Source organism: Centroberyx gerrardi, chromosome 19 (genome assembly GCF_048128805.1).
Source record: "Centroberyx gerrardi isolate f3 chromosome 19, fCenGer3.hap1.cur.20231027, whole genome shotgun sequence".
NCBI classification, from domain to species: domain Eukaryota; kingdom Metazoa; phylum Chordata; class Actinopteri; order Beryciformes; family Berycidae; genus Centroberyx; species Centroberyx gerrardi.
Genome location: NC_136015.1, coordinates 1,744,454 through 1,763,600, shown reverse-complemented (window position 1 = coordinate 1,763,600; position 19,147 = coordinate 1,744,454). Strand labels below are relative to the sequence as shown.

General features: G+C 40.4%; 1 protein-coding gene across 1 annotated transcript in view; it reads left to right on the top strand.

Moving 5' to 3' along the window:
- smad10a (SMAD family member 10a) overlaps nt 1–18,781 on the top strand; it is a 50,923-nt gene extending 32,142 nt beyond the window's left edge. The window contains exons 4-13 of the mRNA XM_078290286.1: nt 6,745–6,919; nt 7,134–7,157; nt 7,542–7,754; nt 8,809–9,075; nt 10,496–10,594; nt 11,088–11,141; nt 11,496–11,679; nt 12,884–13,052; nt 16,501–16,639; nt 17,049–18,781. Coding sequence (XP_078146412.1) covers nt 6,745–6,919; nt 7,134–7,157; nt 7,542–7,754; nt 8,809–9,075; nt 10,496–10,594; nt 11,088–11,141; nt 11,496–11,679; nt 12,884–13,052; nt 16,501–16,639; nt 17,049–17,260 — 1,536 coding nt within the window. The 3' untranslated portion in view covers nt 17,261–18,781. The remainder of the gene's footprint in view (nt 1–6,744; nt 6,920–7,133; nt 7,158–7,541; nt 7,755–8,808; nt 9,076–10,495; nt 10,595–11,087; nt 11,142–11,495; nt 11,680–12,883; nt 13,053–16,500; nt 16,640–17,048) is intronic.
- The last annotated feature ends 366 nt before the right edge of the window (nt 18,782–19,147 follow it).

Genomic DNA, 19,147 nt, shown 5'->3' with positions numbered 1-19,147 from the left:
AACAGTTTTAATCTATCTTTATAGGTCGCTTTGCTTTCCTTGATTCTAGTTTTCATTTTTTTTTTTTTTATCTGTACAGGTGGTACAGATCAAGATTAAAACTACCCACTTGTATCTGGTGCTTTTTTTGGTTAAGCAACTCAGGACTTGTTGCTTGGATAGACTTTGTCTTTTAGGGAATTACAATGTTGTCACAGAGTTGAATGCATGCGGATGTGGCCAGACCAGCGTCATTGATGTTGTCTGAGTTGTTAATCATAACATCCCAGATTGTATACTCCAGAGGATTACGTAGTTGTCACACTAGAACAGCGGTGGTTCATATCAACTAAGCGTAATAAGTGTATAATAAATTAAATAGAAAATCCAACAAAGGAATTTAGCCATCAGCCAACTAGAATTTCAATTTCAAAAGGCTGGATACGAATAAAGTTGTGAACGAGCAGGAATACGCCCGACAATATGAGATCAAATATCACATTTAAAATTAGCCTGTAATTGTATTTTAGATTATCTTAACACTTAGGGCCTGATCTACTAAAGGGTTGCATGTGTAAAAACAGGTACAAAACTGGCAAACATGTACAGATGCTGCACAGTCCCAGGAAAATTACAACCAGGGCATTGCACAGGAGAATCATGGCTGAAGTTTGAATGAAAGGAGGGAGATGGTCATGTGGAGATGTCACATTATTTATATTAGCCTATATAGCCTTTGTGTAATACTATATAGCATATGAGAGGGCTGCAGACTACACATTGAATAGTCGCGGTATTGTGACATGGTATTTACTTATATTGCGCATATAAACAGCTTAATTGAATTATGATAAACAGAGTAGGCTTGGGCCGATATTCAATAATATTGAATATTTTTCTGTGGTATCGAATATGTAATATTGGGCATTTCTAGTAGATTGTGCAAAATATTGGGAGGAGAGTATACAAACTTAATTTGCACGTCTAATCCGATTTACCAAGACCAGAAGTAATTGCAGGAAGGGTAATTGCGTGTGTAATATAATACATAGGGAGAGCAGGTATTAATCAGACATCCATTCAGACACGGCTGGTCTGATAGCGAGGACGTTGGCTGTGGCAAAATCAGAGAATTTGCAGTGAATGGGTGTTTTCCAACCGTTGAAATGCCAGAAACCAAAAATAATACAAGCATATCAATGGTCAAAAAAGTGGGTCTAATAATTTAATTAAATTATTATTATTATTAAATAAGTTTATTGGTAAAATGATTTTTAAAGCTCTCCATGGTTGAAAGCACCTCATTTAAATATGATTGGTTGTACCTGGCGTCATCAATACAATTATTCTTAGCTGATCACCCGCAATGGCAGAATTTACCACACGTGCAATTGTAAACGCAATTTAGCACGTCTTATTTGTGATCTTAGAAACTCAGGCCCATTGTGTGCACTACAAGACATGTTAAGGAGTAAACTCAGGAACAGAAATAAATACTCACATAGATACAGAGATCAAATACACATGACGAACACAACAAAGGATTGCATGGCAAAGCCAGCTGACTCGTCACACCAGTATTTATATAGTCACCAAATGGTTTTCCAGGACTTTTTTGAAACTTTCCCCCAAAGTCATTCTCCATGACCTCCTCCCACACCCAGCCTTTTGCTTTGGCAACCATTTTAGACTGCTGATACCCATCAGCTGAGTCAGAAGTCCCCTGTGCCAACGAGGCCCCGAAGGGCTCCTTCTTCAGCTTGGCAGCCCCACTCTCCGCCGGTGTTGACCAGCGGGTTCTTGGGTTGCCAAAACAACCTTTTGGCCACAGATCCTAGCAGCCACTTCTATGACAGAGGCTTTGAACAGGGTCCATCAATTCATGTTGCCAACCTGCTCCAGGGATTTAGGAGAAACTCATTCAGAGTTGAAATGCAGGCATTCCCAGCAAACACTCACTAAACATTTGGGTTCACCTGGTTTGTCCAGCAGCCTCCTGTGCCATCTGAACCAACTCAGCACCAGATGGGGATCAGTCGACAGCTCAGCCCCTCTCGTCACCTGAGCATCCAGAAAAAATGGCTTCAGGACTGATGAAACAACTACAAAGTCAATCATTGACCTTTGGCCCAATGTACCATGTACACTTTTGAACCTCCTTGTGTTCGAAACATGGTGTTTGTTATGGACAATCCGTGGCTAGCACAGAAGTTCAATAACAACACATCGTTCAGGTTCAGATCTGGGACGCCATTCCCCCCAATCACGCGACTGCAGGTTTCCCAGATATTGCCAAGGTGAGCATTGAAGTCTTCCAGTAGGACTAAGGAGTTTGTAGGTGGAACATTCTTCAGCACCCCACTTGTCTCCAAGAAGGTAGAGTAATCAGAAAGACCCCCCCCCCCCCCCATCGAGGAGTCAACATGGTGTACTCTCTCTCTGTGTCTCTCTCTCTTTCTCTGTATCGCTCTGTCTCTTTTTCTCTTTCCATCTGTCCTTCAGTCGCTTTCTTTATCTCTATTCCTTTCACGCACACACACACACACACACACACACACACACACACACACACACAGGGCAGGGGGGGGGGGAGACTAAAGTCAGAGCAGGCCTACATGTGTGTTAGGTTAATCCAACAGTCAGTTTATCTCGTGTCACTCAGCACAGTAAGAAGCAGCTGGACTAAAAGACACATACACACATGCACACACACTCAAATGCAAAATGTGTGTATGGGCATGTAATGCCTGCAGTCTCTCCCATACACACAAGCATGCTTGGCTGGGCTATTTACCCACCGAATCAGTACCACCAAGCACCAAGTGACAGTTTTAACACTTTAATTTTTAAAGTCACAATGAAATGAAAAATGGCTCTTTCACCTAGGTTTTCAACATATCATAACATATTAACATTTAACAATAAATGCCAAAGTATTTATACGATTCATTTCCTTTTACATCCTGGAAAACAGTGTATTTTATTGGTTACTTCATGGTGTACCAGCAGCAGGCGTACATCTGTCTATGTTTATAATGGTCCATCCCAGCCATTTTTGAACAGTCCCTCCCCCATGTTATTTCAATTGTAAATATGTTGAAATACAGAAGCCATACACCATCAAAATGCCGTTTCCTTGTGACTTTAATTCACACTCAATGCACTCAATTCAATGCACTAGGCAATTTTGCTCCTTGGTGGCCCCAAATGGAAGCGAGAGGTAGCTGTTTGAATTTTCAGGACTTAATTTCCCAGAAATCCTGTAAGGTGACGTTAGTAAATTAAATGTCGAATTCTGTGTGGTGAGGGTGGAGGTGCTGAAGAGGTTCAGCCATTGTTGGTGAGTTTAGCTTTCTCTGGCCAGAGTGCTCGCTAGCTGCTGTGTAGGAGACACTTTTGGATTTGACTCTTTAAGTTTTGATTGATTGATTTTTACAGAAAAGTCTTTAAATAAGTGTATCATTAGAAAGATCTGTTTTATTGTTGTTCTTCTCACAGTGAATCACTTCAGTATTGTTGGATTCAGCTTCACATGTGATTGATGTACATTTACATGCATGGCTACTGGCGACCAGACACAGAAACACAACCACAGAAACACAACTCAAAACAACAAACTTTTCAGCTCACTGGGTTTTGAATTTCGACTCTCAATGTTGAAGCAACCAATGTGATGTGATATTGAAAGAATAATTCTTTGAATCAGACACAAACAGAGCCGGCGATGCCACGCAAACGCTTCTGACACTGTCAGCGATGTGATAGATGCGCTGACTTGTCTTGTTAATATAAGCTTAGGATCATCCTGAACTTTGTTAGCATTAGCTCAGTCTTGTGTAGCCAACAAAGATCTATACTCTTGGATGGGGAAAGAAATGTATTCTTATCCTCCATATCCATATCCTGTTAAATGTGAATTCATAACCTAGTCCAATAGGGCTAGTTCAGATATCAAATACATTGTCTTTGTTCAAGCACTGAAGTCTCAAACTCTACAGTATAACCTATAAACTATTGAGGCTAGCTAGTTTACTCCAACGCAACATCAAGTCCATGATTATTAGAAAAGACTGAACACAAGAATAAACAACATTTCACACACAGGCTGTGTTCTTCACTTTTCCTCTCTATTCAGTTTGTGTCAGCACAGACAGCGCCACTGTCTAACCAATACTATGCATAGGTGCATCATCATCTGGCTGCAGCTGTGCAGACAGCACTCTCAGGCCCCTGTTGCTAGCCCTCTGTCGCCATCTACTGCTTTGGAGGTTTTTCTCACTACAAACTCAATTTGTCAAGCAGTATACACAACAAATAAATATTAAACAATAAACTTGATCCTTTAAAACCTTTGATATGCTCTTCCCTTGGTCGACCTCCTTATTTGCATTCTATGCAAAACACGATATAATGATTAAATTGAAAATTGGGTTAATTGGGTCCCCACCCTATTCCCTGCTGTCACCGTCACCACGTTACTTAAAGCTACACTAGACAACTTTGAATGTTGGCAGCTCCAAATGACAGTGAGTCAACTGCTTGAATTATTTGATTTCAATACCCAGAAATCCTGTAACGTGAGGTCAGTAAACTGGCACAGCCACTGGCGGCCCCTTTCGTATCCTTGGACGGGAGAGGCAAAAGATCTAAGGTTGGTGAGTCCAGCTTTCTCTGGACAGAGTGCTCACTCATTGCCGTTTATGAGAAACTTTGGATTTCACTCTTTGAGAGTCTTTTAAAATTGAGACCCGACCCAAAAAAGACCTGATAACACCAGACCCAAAACCAGAATGAAAAATTAAATCACTGTAGGGGCTACGCTTTTATTTCTTGTAGTTAATTATCTTATTGAGGTACTGTAAAATTACATTTAAATTGTAGCTTCAGAGACCCAAGACTTGAGACGATCAGATTGGACCAGAGCAAGAACAATCTTTTTTATTATGTTTCCTGACTGCCAGAAAGTTGCTAACTGAATGTTGAGAATGTCTCCAGAGTGCTATGTGTACTTCCATTGCATAATAATCCAGGGTAGTGCACAAACGCAGGCAGTTGATGGGCGTTGTTATTACGGAAGTCACAACAATTGAGGGAGTCCACACAGTAAAGCAGTTAACCAATATCTTTATTGATAATTATGGAAAAAAATTAAAGTTATACGGGTGTGAAGTCAGTAGTCAGACAAAGTTTTTTAACTTGTCAAAATAAAAGATTACTGGGTCCCAGGTAGAGTGAAATTTAAATGCTGTTTTTTTTTAACAGTGCTTTAAGCTTAAACTTAAACTTAAGTGTTTAAGCGTGGATTTTTCCTTTAAGGCAGTTGCTAAGAGGGACTATGTGTACCAGCAAAGCAGAAACAATGCAGGGAAGAGAAATGATTGAACTAGGGCTGAAACGATTCCTCGAGAAACTCGAGTAACTCGATTACTAAAAATCATCGATGCAAATTCTTTTCATTGAAGCTTCGTTTAATCCATATAACTATATACACGCTCAGTGTTTCGCACGGATGATTATTACTGTTGCACAACGCGCTGGAGAAAGAGAGAGAAAATAGTGAGGGGCGAAGAGAAGACAGGCCAGAGAAAACGACAGAAAGTGTCCAAAGTTTCGGATCCAGTGTTGCCAACTTGGCGACTTTGTCACTAGACTTAGTGACTTTTCAGACCCCCCTGGCGACTTTATTTCTCAAAAGCGACTAGCAACAAATCTGCTGACTTTTTCTGACCATGGGAAGCAATGTTAATGTGTTGAATCCCAAAGCATTTGGCAATAAATTGGTATGGCTGATGCTGGTTTTCTCTACTTGCTTGTCTAATCCAGAGAGGTCTGACGGTCACAGCGCTTCCCACACACAGCGTAGCTCCCTCCCTCCGCTGAGAGCAGGGACTGTAGGATAGGGTCCACTTGTAATTGCTACCGGCGTACCCCGAAACTGGCCCGGGTGGGCGGAGTCAGCACTTAATATTAAAACGGGATGAGATGAAGGCTAGTAAAGAATGCACGTTAATTATGGCTATATGTAATGGCTAGTTAAGAACGTAAATCAATATGGTGGCTAGTTATGATGTCCCTAAGTTAGCTAAGTTTTGCTCAAGAAAATAACCACAGAAAATAAAATGCTGCAGTCAATTTGTGAAAGCCTGAGCTTCATTCATGTTATTATTATGATAGTCACACACACATACACACACACACACACACACACACACACACACACACACACACCTACTCCCCTCACAGTGATGCATAAAATACCCCAGAAAGCAAAATATCAGGTGGTGTAAGTAGCAATTGGAGCCTAAAATGCACCAGTCCAATACAGCAGGTATATTCAGTTTAGTTTGATTGCAGTGAGTAGGGTCAGCAGGTGTAGGGCAACCCTTCAACATACCAAATAAATGTACATTAGCCAGTCTTATGAACTTGTATGATATTTAGGCCTAGTAATAAATATCAATAATAATTATTATTTCACCTCGTTTTCAGTAAATCACAGCGTCGTATGGACAGCTTCGTGCGGACAGCTTTTCTCTTTTGTATATTTACTATTGCTCTTTAATAAAGCAAAAGTATTTCTTATCTGATTACTCGATTAATCGATGGAATAATCGGTAGAATACTCGATTACTAAAATAATCGATAGCTGCAGCCCTAGATTGAACACAGTACGGACAACGAAGGGAACGAATTGCGCATGTCTTGGACAATGTCCATGGTTGAGTGTATTAAGGCTATTCCAACGATGCTATGCTTTCTCTGCAGGTGGCAGGGAGGAAAGGCTTTCCCCATGTTATTTATGCCCGGCTGTGGCGCTGGCCTGACCTCCACAAAAACGAACTCAAGCACGTCAAGTTCTGCCAGTACGCCTTTGACCTCAAGTATGACAACGTCTGTGTCAACCCCTACCATTATGAGAGAGTGGTTTCACCGGGCATTGGTAGGTCCACTTCATAGTCCAACACATGGCTTTGATTAGGACTTTTAATATGTACAGTATCTGCTTAAAATGTTTCATTTTATTGCTCACAAACAATTGGAACAATAGTTCCAACAACTGTCATCCTGCTTAAGTGCTTACTGATCCTTCATCCTCTGTCTAACTCGCTCCATCACTTCACCTTCCTTCTATTCTTTTTTTTCCTCTCCTGCAGTGGGTCTCAGCCTGCAAAATACAGGTGAGTTCAATTCTACAACATCACATCACAGCGTAAATGGACATCGCAGAGTAGGAATGTCAGACACGTTGATCACAGAATCAGACATGTTGACCTCCCTGTCCAAAAGAAGGCTGAGAATAAGGACAACATGGAGACAATAGTTGAAATCTTTTCTGTAAATGTGTCAACCAACAGGCCACTGCAGTTCCATAGTTTCATAGTTATTAAATGTTTGTGTATGCCTGATGAAAACATGTTGAAAAGTAACTGTCAGATGGCACATGAGCATAAATAACCAATGTAAGTAAATCTGATCAAAGGTGTGAAGTATGCAATAAATGGCTCTGTAATGGTTCCTTCATTCACATCCACCCACCCTAACCTCCACTTGACTCCTGGCAGCCCCCCCAGGCAGGCTAATCAAGGAAGAATACATCCATGACTGTATTCAGATGGACCTCCCACCTGGCATGTCTCCGTCTGACCACCAGGGGGCCCTGAAGCTGCCCCCTCCGGACCACTACGGCCAGCCCCTGCCGCCCCTGCAGCTGCCCTCCGAGCCCCACGGACCCCCGTCCGTCACCCGGTACCCTAACCTGCCCGTCTCACCCACAGGTCAGAGCCAAGTCATTAACATTCTGTCAGTTGTTTTGAATGTTTGTTTTGTGCTGCATTTTTAGACACTCCAGTTTGTTCTAATATGTCTCCAATAGGCTTGGGATGATATATCGTATATCATGATATCACAATATTTTCCACGATATCGAATATCCCACCCTACCTGGCCGCGGCACCATGTGTTGCTTAGATCACAATTGTACAAGCTTTTAAACTTATATACCTAGAATCTACTAGCGGTAGGATAGTAAAAAAAAATAATAATAACCATAGCTGTAGTGAAAAATTTGTCATTTTATTTCAAGTAGGTTCCCTTTTACACAATCAGCCCGTTTTCCTGGAAATAGCAGGAATGAGCAAATTACACCAAATGGCCATTGTTTCCTCCAGTGCTTGAATAGTAAGATCAAATTTATAGGCTATTAATAATAATAATTATTATAAAATTAAATTTGATGTAATTTAAGAAAAAAAAAAACTGCCTTCCCCCCTTTCTGTGAATGGCGATAATATTGTACATTGCGATATTTTGGCGGGACAGTATCGCAATATTAAATTTTGGATATCGTCCAAGCCTAGTCTCCAATATCAATGAATTTCAGCACCGTCTTTGACAAATCCTAGAGTCAATCTAATAGTCATTTGAGATAGAGCAGATCATGCAGGGGTTGATGTGATCATATGTGAGAGGCTTCCACACACTTCCACACACAGGAAAAAAACGCAATGTTCACATTTGATGCCAGTGGAGTTGAAAAGGCCTTTGAAGTGAGTCTGACATTTATACCAAAACCCACTGTGACCTGAGTTGACCTGGTGGGTTTGGGTCTGTCAGGCGGAATGTCACACATAAATGTTAGGTTTTGTTTGGGCATGGGTTCAGCAAAATTTAAAATCTTGTTATTAGTAAATTATTAGGGCTGACAAAAAGCTCTACTCTTGAGCATGGATTGTGTTTTTTGGTTCGTGTCAAACCAGGGTCTGATTTTCAAGTTTTCTTTTGTCAAGTGTCTTTTTTTCTCTTCATGTGTTCCCTTGTGACCCCTTCCAGTGTCCAGCTCTGGCTCCATGCTGCCCATGCAGAGTGGCCACGGCGAAGGTCTACTCCAGATCGCATCTCCTCAGGCTCAGGTCATGACCCCTATGACCCCAACGCCGCGCCCCTCCACCCCGACCCACGGGCCCCCCCAGCAGCAGACTCCCCAGCAGCCCTCCCAGCCCCCCCAGCCTCAGCCCCCCCCACCCCCCCCTCAGCCCCAGGGACAGAACGGATACAGCGGCAGCAAACACACCCAGAGCCAGCAGGCTGCCTTCCACAGTGAGTTACACATAACAGTAACACATATACAGTACATACATACATACATACATACATACATACATACATACATACACACATACACACATACCGTACATTCTCCAAAATAAACTTTTCGGTTAACCTGGCTAGGCTTGCAATCTAAAAAGAATTACCTGCCAAAAATATGTTTTACTGGCCAAAATAATTAATATACATTTATATAAGGCTCCGCAGTAGCGTTTTGATTGGCATCTAACTTGTCTGTTATGTCATAGGAACAGGCTTTGCAAGTGAAAGCAGAGGTGCATTATACTGGCCAGAATAACCAGAAAATACTTCCAGTTTGGACGTTTAGCCTTAAAAATAAAAGCAATTAAGTTTAAACGTGTAGCAACACCGAATTTAAACCAATTTATTTGTACTAAATTGTCACACCCAATAAATTAGTACTCAGCTTAATATTTGATGTCATTATTATAATGAAAAATACCAAGGTATACAAAGGTGTCCTGTGCAGTGTCCAATTTAGTCAGTGTTCTGTATTGCTGCTGCACAGTATGATAATCGGCCTTTATAGTTAAAAAACAATGGCACATTATGATATTTTTTGTCATTATTATGGTATTGGGGATTATTTGCATGATACTAGGGATGTAAATAGCGAGTAATTTAGTAACTGAGTACTTGTTTTCTCTAACCAGTATTCAATTACCGTTTTTCCGTGTGGGGGTTTAATCTGAGTGAATGAGAGTAGTATTAACTGCTAAAAAAGTCACTAGAAGATGACTAGAGATAATTTTCTGCAACTGAAAGCCTGCGGTGAGTTTAGCGAAACCAACAATACACCAATTCTGACAAAAAGAGAGAGAGAGAGAGAGGGGTTGTGCTTGTACTGTCACTGCTATCTGTCTCACTGCATCGGAAATCTGAACACTTCACATCTTCACAGATGCTCCCAGAAAGTCGCTAGATGTGTTGCTAGTCTCTAGAAGTCACTAAATCTGGTGAGAAAGTCACCAAGTTGGCAACGCCGCTCCGCTCTACTCTCTCTCCCTCTCTCTCTCACACACACACACACACACACACACTGTCACAATACCCATGTGGGCACTGCGCAGTCAACCGATAATATCACGATTCATTTTTCTGTCCCACAATACATATTGTCACATTTTCGTATTGCTATATATTGAATTTCGATATATTGTCCCATCCCTACTGAGACCTGTATCAAGTTTGTGTCCATGTGCTCCCACCAAAGGGCCCACCTACCATGATCAATACATCAATCATAATTTTATATTTTTCTACAAAACCTTTATTTCATTCCAGTTGGTCTTTGTGCCTCCGCCAGTGAGACAGTCCGTCAGATCCACTGTACTCATACTGATGCTTTTGTGTTGCATGCGTCATCATCCTATGCTTCTCTGAAATTCAGCTACTTGGACAGGCAGCAGCACGGCCTCCTACACTCCAATAGGACCCCAACAGAATGGGCGTGGCCACCAACCTCCCCTCCATCATCCAAACCACTTCTGTAAGATATGCTTAAAAACTTGTGTGGTGTCTATAATAAAGAACTGAAGTCGACGTCACATCCATTCTCATTTTCATAGATTCTCATTTTAAATGACAATGTTCACACTGAGCTTATGAAACCGATCTTTACTGCAGTTGTTTTGGAAACAATTTGGGACTTACTTCATCACCCAAAGCTACATATTAAAGGTGCTACGTGTTATCATTACCACATTCATTTTGAGACATTAGTATTATTACCATAATCAAATGAGAGGATCGCCGAAAAGATTGGCAGCCTCTAGTACCGGCCTCTACACTGAATTGTGTACCACCGGGGCATCCTATGCTATTATCTTATCTGTTCAGAATCACACTTTTCAAGAAATAGTTCTAACTATTTGCAATGAATGGTAGAGCAGCTAATTTTGGATGGAAACCGAGAAGGATAATATTCTTGTTAGTTTTTCTGCTTTATCGCTGACTAATCTACTCCTCTCTTTGCTTTTCAGGGTCTCAGCATCATGGCTCAACCCCTTTCCCTCCTCCTGTGTCCAATCATCCTGGTTAGAAAGGATTACTTTATCACACTTTCTCTTAGTTGTGTTGTGCCAACAGTCAAGATCACTGCAAACTTAATGTTGTTACTAATCTCACATGCTATTGTTGAACTTAATGTTTATAGTGTTTTTTAGTATATATTCACTGATCAATAGTAGTGAATATTAACACTTCTAAACAAATCTGAAAACACAGAGCCAACCTGTAACCGTCATTAATATGTACATCTTGACAATGAAAGGTAGGCCAGGTTTAAATAGCACAAGGGATAGTTACATCAGATCCTGTGTTTTTGTAAATGACAGTCACTCACTCAATCATTCACACACTGTTTCTCCCTCCATTTATTTCTGTTGCAGGGCCGGAGTTTTGGTGCTCTATCTCCTACTTTGAGATGGACGTTCAAGTTGGCGAGATGTTCAAGGTGCCATCCAGCTGCCCCGTAGTGACGGTGGACGGTTATGTCGACCCCTCGGGAGGGGACCGCTTCTGCCTGGGGCAACTGAGTAACGTCCACCGCACCGACGCCAGCGAGAGAGCCAGGTCTGTGGCCCGTAGCTGGATGGATGAGCACATGTGCTTCTCTACTCTGTGTCTTTTTTGGAGTTAAGATTGCACATTACATTTTTTCTAAATATTTGCCGCTTAAAATATGTGTAGACCAATCATGGCCGCTTCGCTTGGCGACGCTTTTCTCTGTCAAAAGTCGTCAGTTGTGCCCGTTTCGTTGGGTGTGTTTTGGGGACGAGCATCCAAACAAATTCTCTGTTTAACATTATTTGTTCATGTAGACCTATTAAGTAATTTTCCATCAACCATCATTTTCTTCATTTCTTTTGGCCAAATATAATCCATAATCTTCTGGATAATCTTTTCATAATCTTGAAATTATGCTTTACTGAAGTGAGCAAGCGAGCTAGTCGGATACAGCTATTTGGATATTATGGGATAGGTAGGCTAGCAAGTTACATGTTGTAAACAAAAAAAACATCAAAAGGGATATCTTCCCACACAAATTATTGACAATAGAGGGTATAAAACCAACATGGTGCATAGCATAACATTGTGCCATGGATAATAATTATCTTTTCCATTCAAAGACAAAGTGGAACTAGGAACAAAAGTTTTGGGGGAGAATTTGAGAAACTGATTTTTGTCTAAGTGTGATTGGTGCAGGGCAACCAGTGTGCTCATTTGCATAATATTTAACTTTATCGATATCAGCGGTAAGATATCAAAAGCCTCTGTAAATTACCTGTCAAATTTGGTGGCCATATCTACAAGTTAAGTTGAAAAAAAAAAAGTGCATAGAGGGAATATGAAAATGACCATTAAATTATTTATTTTTTTCACTAATTTTGTGCCTGGTGTACTTGACACAGCTGGTGTAAAAACATCTAAATTCACTTTTTTTTTTATCATGGGTTAGTCTTGTGCTGTGTCCATTTAGCTACACAGCCCCACTTTATAGTCCTTTCATGCTTGTTGCAAAGCAGAAGTAATGCATAACTGACTGAACACTGACTGCCTTTTTGATAGATGGCGTTTTGTTACACTTGACTGTGGACTACTATATGCTTGACTTAATAACAGCTAAATGCTCTTATTTTAAGGAATGTTTTTGTCAGGATTTAGAATATTAATGCAGAAACAAGTGCACTTGCCAAAACATCTTCCATCATATAAGCTCATATGTGTCACGTGGTGTTGCGTTGTCCTGATAGTTTTCTGCCTCCTCCTCCTCCAGGTTACACATAGGTAAAGGCGTGCAGCTGGAGTGTCGCGGCGAGGGAGACGTGTGGATGCGCTGTATGAGCGACCACGCCGTTTTCGTACAGAGCTATTACCTGGACAGAGAGGCGGGCCGAGCGCCGGGCGACGCTGTGCACAAGATCTACCCTGGAGCCTACATCAAGGTCTGAATCCAGCTCACAGTATACAGTATGCTACACTACACTCAGGGGTGAATTCACAAAAGGATTGCGCGGCCTTTGCTGATGCTAAACCTGTGCAAATAAGACAAAAAGAAACCGTGTAATTCACGAAGCACTCGCAAAGGGTGAAATGCACCGCTAACTGCGCTGCCACGCAAATAGCGTCTTGGTGCTCCTGTGCTATTTGCACGTATTTAAATTAGGTAATATGCATACATTTGGCGCAAAATTGGCCCCTTTCTATGCAAATGAGCCTCATTGCAAAAACAGTCCAATTCACAAAGATTGGCGCTAATTGCCACACGCAGTTAGAGTGAAATTATTAGCGTCTTCAGAGAGTTGGTGGTAATTGAAGCGCATTTATAAGGGGTCTCATGCAGACTTTCCAGTGGTCATGGCAGCAGTGATTGTAGCCAGGCGAAGGCATCGTAATGCCAGGCGTGCTCGAGCGGATATTTCCAAGGAGAATATCACTTATTGATTTAACTGAGAATTGAATTGAATTGACCTTGCAAATGTCTCTGCAACAATTCCACCTTTGTGTGACCTAAAAATAAAATTGTTTGTAAATACAGTCTGTAAATAATATTTTGACATTATTATTATTATTATGACTATAGAACTTTAACACAGATTGCTTCACAAACAAAAGCAAATAAATCAGTACAACCAAACAATCAATACAACTCAATTTCTCACTCTGAAAATATTTTCACTTATCTCACTAGTCAGCACAGTGGCCAGTATGTTGGCCTAAAGATTCAGCACCATGGACAGCCCTGCTCAAACTCATTTATTTTGGGATGCAGTGAGATGCAATGACAAACAAAGGATGCAGTGACAGGATGCAATTGTGTCATGAAAAATAAATGAATAAAGCTCCCCTACATTCTCCTTTGTTCTCCGCTTCAAATCATGCCATCTTCTTTTGCAGTCTGAAGGTGTGCGTTTGGAAACACCAACAGCTCTGACAGACTGGGATATTAAATCCCAAATATGGTTTCTCACAGTCCCGGTTAAATTTCTTGCCTGAAGTTTTGAGGAATGCCTCTGCACCTCGTCCGTCAGGACTTGCAGCTCGCGGTCTAAAAATTTCATTTTTCTCTTTCTCTCTGCCATTGTCCTGCCTACTGTGTTCTTGGCGCAAAGGCAACGTTTATACTTTGCTACATTGATAATTGCAATCAGACGCAAAACAGGGGCAAATTGCACTCAGCTGCAACACGTTATGCGCGTGTTTGCACTGGCATAGCATTAGTGCAATATCTTTTGTGAATCGGTCCTTGAGACGGAGCAAATAGCGGTTGCAAATTACACGCAATTCATGGTGCTATTAGCGGCCGCAATCCATTCTTTGTGAATTCGCCCCTCAATGTCTTAAAACTGTAGGGGTTTAATACTCCATACGCCTATAGTTAACTTGACAACACAGTCACATCAGACCCATAGCACTACATAAGCAGTGGTGGAAAAAGTACTCAAATCCCTTACTTAAGTAGAAGTAGTAATACCATAATGGAAAAATACTCCAGTAAAAGTCAAAAGTATCAGTATTAGCAGTAAATTGTACTTAAGTATCAAAAGTAAAAGTACCCATTCTGAAGAACAGTCCCTTTCAGAGTGTTACATTATTGATGCATTAACCTGTAAGAAGTATTTTAATGTTGTAGGTCTAATTACTCCATATACTGCTGTGTAATTTAAACTAACTATGCATCATATTTTAGGAGCTCATCTTATGTTTTGCATGTAAAACCTTATTCTGCAAAGTAATTAGTAACTATAGCCGTCACATAAAAGGAGAAAAAGTATAAAGTCTCACAAAATGGAAATACTCAAGTACAATTTTGAGGTACTTACATTTTACGTAAGTACAGTACTTGAGTAAATGTACTTAGTTACTTCCCAAGATTTGTTAAAGCAAGATGGATTGGATTGTGCGTAAAAAGTGGATAATTTGTTCCGAATCCGTTTGTCTTTGATGCAATGCTTCTCAGTGCTGTTGTATAGTTCAGCAACAAAAGTTATAGGCTTTTTTTTTTCCATATTTTGTACCTGATATTGGTTAAATACCATCTAGAGTAAATACGATGAAAAGCTAATGAATTAATAAACTACCTTGTTTTGCCAAATCTGTATGATTTAAGTTTTGCATTGGTATTTTGCTTATTCTGTTCTTTTACTTAAAGGCTATATTTCCATGATAAATATGCATTGTATTAGTAGGCTGCTATTTGATAGCGTGGAGGTGGGCTGGGGTGGGGGGAGGGTGGAGGTGGGCCCCCCTAGATGTGTAAGGGTAATTCGACCACTGCTTATTTTGCAATAATGAATGACTAGCTGTACAGTATTCTGCTTATTAACTGGCTACTAAGCAAACTAAGACAATTAGTTGACACAAAATATTGATTTAAAATGTTTTTCTTGGAAGCTATAACTTACAAGCTTCAGCCAAAAAACTGTTTGCAGTAACCAAGCAGCAACATCTTTTTGTCACAATTGTCTAATCGTTTGATTAGAAATGAACAGAATTGATTGGACTTCTTCATTGTGGAGCGATATGATGACGTGAAACAGCAGTCTTTTACGTGAAACAGTAGTTATTCAGAAATAACAGACCTCAGAATGCCTTCACTGGCTAATCAGCATTGAGTATTCAACAAAGCCATTTAATACTTACTGTGTTGCAATACGTTTCCTAAGACATTACAATGCATTGTTTTACCTTGTGTTCTGTTTTACTTTGCAGCACCTGTGTTTTGCATTTTTCTAAATTTTTAGCTACCTTGATTCTGTTTATTGAATTGTACTTTGCACTTTACGCCATTTTGCCTTTTCTTATACTGCAAAGCACTTTGTAACATTTCTTTTGAAAAGTGCTCTGAAAATTCAGTTTATTATTATAAGGTTATTATTAATGTAATAATAGTTTAGATACACCAATAATACCCTTACAATGTGGAATTTGTCCGTTTTTAAAAATGTAATAACTGAAGTGATAATAGTCAAAATTCAGTGGACATCTGTCACTCACACATTTGGTTATTAACTATGGTGTTGCATCTGAAAAAAGGATGAATATGTATGGAAGAGGTCTATGGTGATCAGTGTAAATAGATATACATAGATAATATTACATTAAAAAAAATTCAACCTTCCTCTTAATATAATAAAACTAAATAATGTAATAATTATTATGTTACGGTAATAAAAAAAAGTTATTACATTAATGATAAGTAAATTTTGGTACATTAGTGGGAAATTTGGAATGTTTGGAATTATTTCACTATTAGTTGCAAATTGGTATTATACTGTACTAACTGTTAGAAAGTGTTACTAAAGACTGAATAGTAGTGCACTGCTCAGGATTCACTGTCCAGCTGCAGCAGTGTGCGGTGGTTGTAACTGGCCTTGGCTGTGTCTTGGTTAGGTGTTTGACCTGCGGCAGTGCCACAGGCAGATGCAGCAGCAGGCAGCGACGGCACAGGCAGCAGCCGCCGCGCAGGCGGCCGCCGTGGCAGGAAACATCCCTGGACCAGGCAGCGTTGGAGGCATCGCACCTGCAGTTAGTAAGTGTTGTTCATACTGTGTACATTGTCACATAAACAATACATGGTTAGAGTTCTTTATTTCAGTGTAGGTAACAGTTATTAATGAAATGTACTGTAAGTTGATATTTGACATAAGATAACAATTTGAAATGACAGTTGTATTGGTGTTGTATGGTGCAGTGGCATAGGCGTCACGAATACGGGGGACGGGGTGACACGTCCCCTCCAATATTTCTTCAGACATTAGGCAGCTCATTTGCCTCTTGCTCTAGAACAGCTAACAGGTCATCGCTCTGTAGCCAAGTTTAATAGGCTGTGTTCTCCAAGCATCGTTGTTGAGACAGTTATCCCTGTAGTCTTTCAAGTGAAAGTTGTGGAGAACTGTGGTAATGAACTTCTCATTCATTTTGAACTTGGTTGTTGACAGGTCTATCTGCAGCAGCGGGCATCGGTGTGGATGACCTGCGGCGGTTGTGTATCCTGCGGCTGAGCTTCGTAAAGGGCTGGGGGCCCGACTACCCCCGGCAGAGCATCAAACACACCCCCTGCTGGGTGGAGGTCCACCTGCACCGGGCTCTGCAGCTTCTGGATGAGGTGTTGCACACTATGCCCTTGGCAGACCCCGGGCCTGCTAACTGAGGAGGGAGATGATGCTCTAATTCCATTCTGGATGATATGAACTTGCACACACAGATAGATGCACACACACAAACACACCTTTTGGATATTTTTGCTACAGGCCAAATAACACTCTCTCATTGATACACAAAGAATATGAATCAAAAAGCCTGAACACAAGGTGCACACAGTACACATACATCCAATGACACATTATGCTTTTAACAATCAGTGCACACAGCCTAATCACTCATGCTGTCTCACACACACACGCACACACACACCCTTGCAACCACTCTAACCAAAATATGTCTGTGGGCACGCAGACATAAAACTACTGATGTCTTTGGAGTTTTTCCTCATGCTTTACTCTCCACAATTTAAACATGAACACAAGGGGAGCTGGACCTCTGAAGTTCAAGATTTTGAATTTATGTGTATTGAACAAATTTGTCTTTGTCCTCTTCTATTCTCTTTAAAAACAAAGACATTTGTATGCACTGTAGAAATCCAGGGATGCGTTTCAGAAATCCAGTTCCCCCATATATGCACTTTGGTATTCTTCTACAACAAACAAAGAGAAGCCCTGTGCACATTTATTCATGGAATACACACAGACACCTAAAAAACATGCAAACGATTAGAGCTGCAGAGGTGACTGAATTCATATTATCAAGGGGTGAATAAAAAAAACTCTTATTACCCTAATAACTCATGAAAATTAAGAGTAGGTTTACAAACCTAGGCAAAGTGTAATGCTGGCTTTCCAGACCTCTGGAAAACGCTTTCAATGAATTCACGCTGAAGAGCAACACCGTTAAAGTTTTCTTCACAACGTATGAAGAACAGAACTGAGTGATCTATATGGATTCAGGAAGCCAATGTTCTGTCATCTTTGTGCTTGTATTGTGCTCTTCGCTGTGTGTTGATCTAAACTCAAAACTAGTCGTCATTGTTAGCCGGTTAGCCCTCTTATAATGCTAAACCATGTTCAAGCTAATTTATTTTCTTACCAAAAGACAAAAAAAGCCAAAAACATTCAGCTTTAAAGTAGTGTTGTTGGTATTTGTGATTAAAACAGTGCTACCATGTATGTAACCAAACCGTTTGCCATATGGTGGAATTCACCAAAGCCAGAATACCTCATGATAACAGTGCAAACTCACAGTTTTTATGTTTTTCTGCCTAAACCTCAGACACTTAACATTTTCTCCTCTTTTAAGTTCATCGCAGACAGTCTGACATCAAGCTGTAATGGGTCACCAAATGAAAATCTGAAAGGGCTAACGATAAAGCCCTCAGAATCCCTAGATTTGATCTAGATTAATTGTATATTGACAATACTGGATAAGTTAACTGATATCTGTCACTTTGGAACATCAGTTATATGCTGCTCACAGTTTGATAGCATCATGGACTTGTATGATAGGGTTGAAGTAACGCCAAAGGCTGGAAAACCAGCATGTTTGGAGCAGTTTATTTGAACTCTGGAGCATTTACTCCTTTAGTTCAGTTTGTTTGGTCATATGAGAGCAATCCCATTCAAACGCAGTATGATTTAATTTCAATTAGGGATGGGATGATGTATCGAAAATCGAAATTCAATATATCACAATACAAAAATGTGACAATATGTATCGTGGGGCAGAAAAAATAATTGCGATATTAGCTACATTACCTAAATCAAGTCAAAGTCAAGTCAAATCACTGTTTACAAATACCATTATAAATACGTGGCAAGTTTGGAGCAAATTGTAAAATTTCACTTTTGTGAAATTCTGCCAGATCGTTTGCAATGCTACTGTTCTACTGGTCAGTGCATCGCCAAATGACCATTGCACAGTGAGCTTGACATTCAATGCATGGGGGGAAAATAATTTTCCATTCGTTCATGCCTGATTACATGAC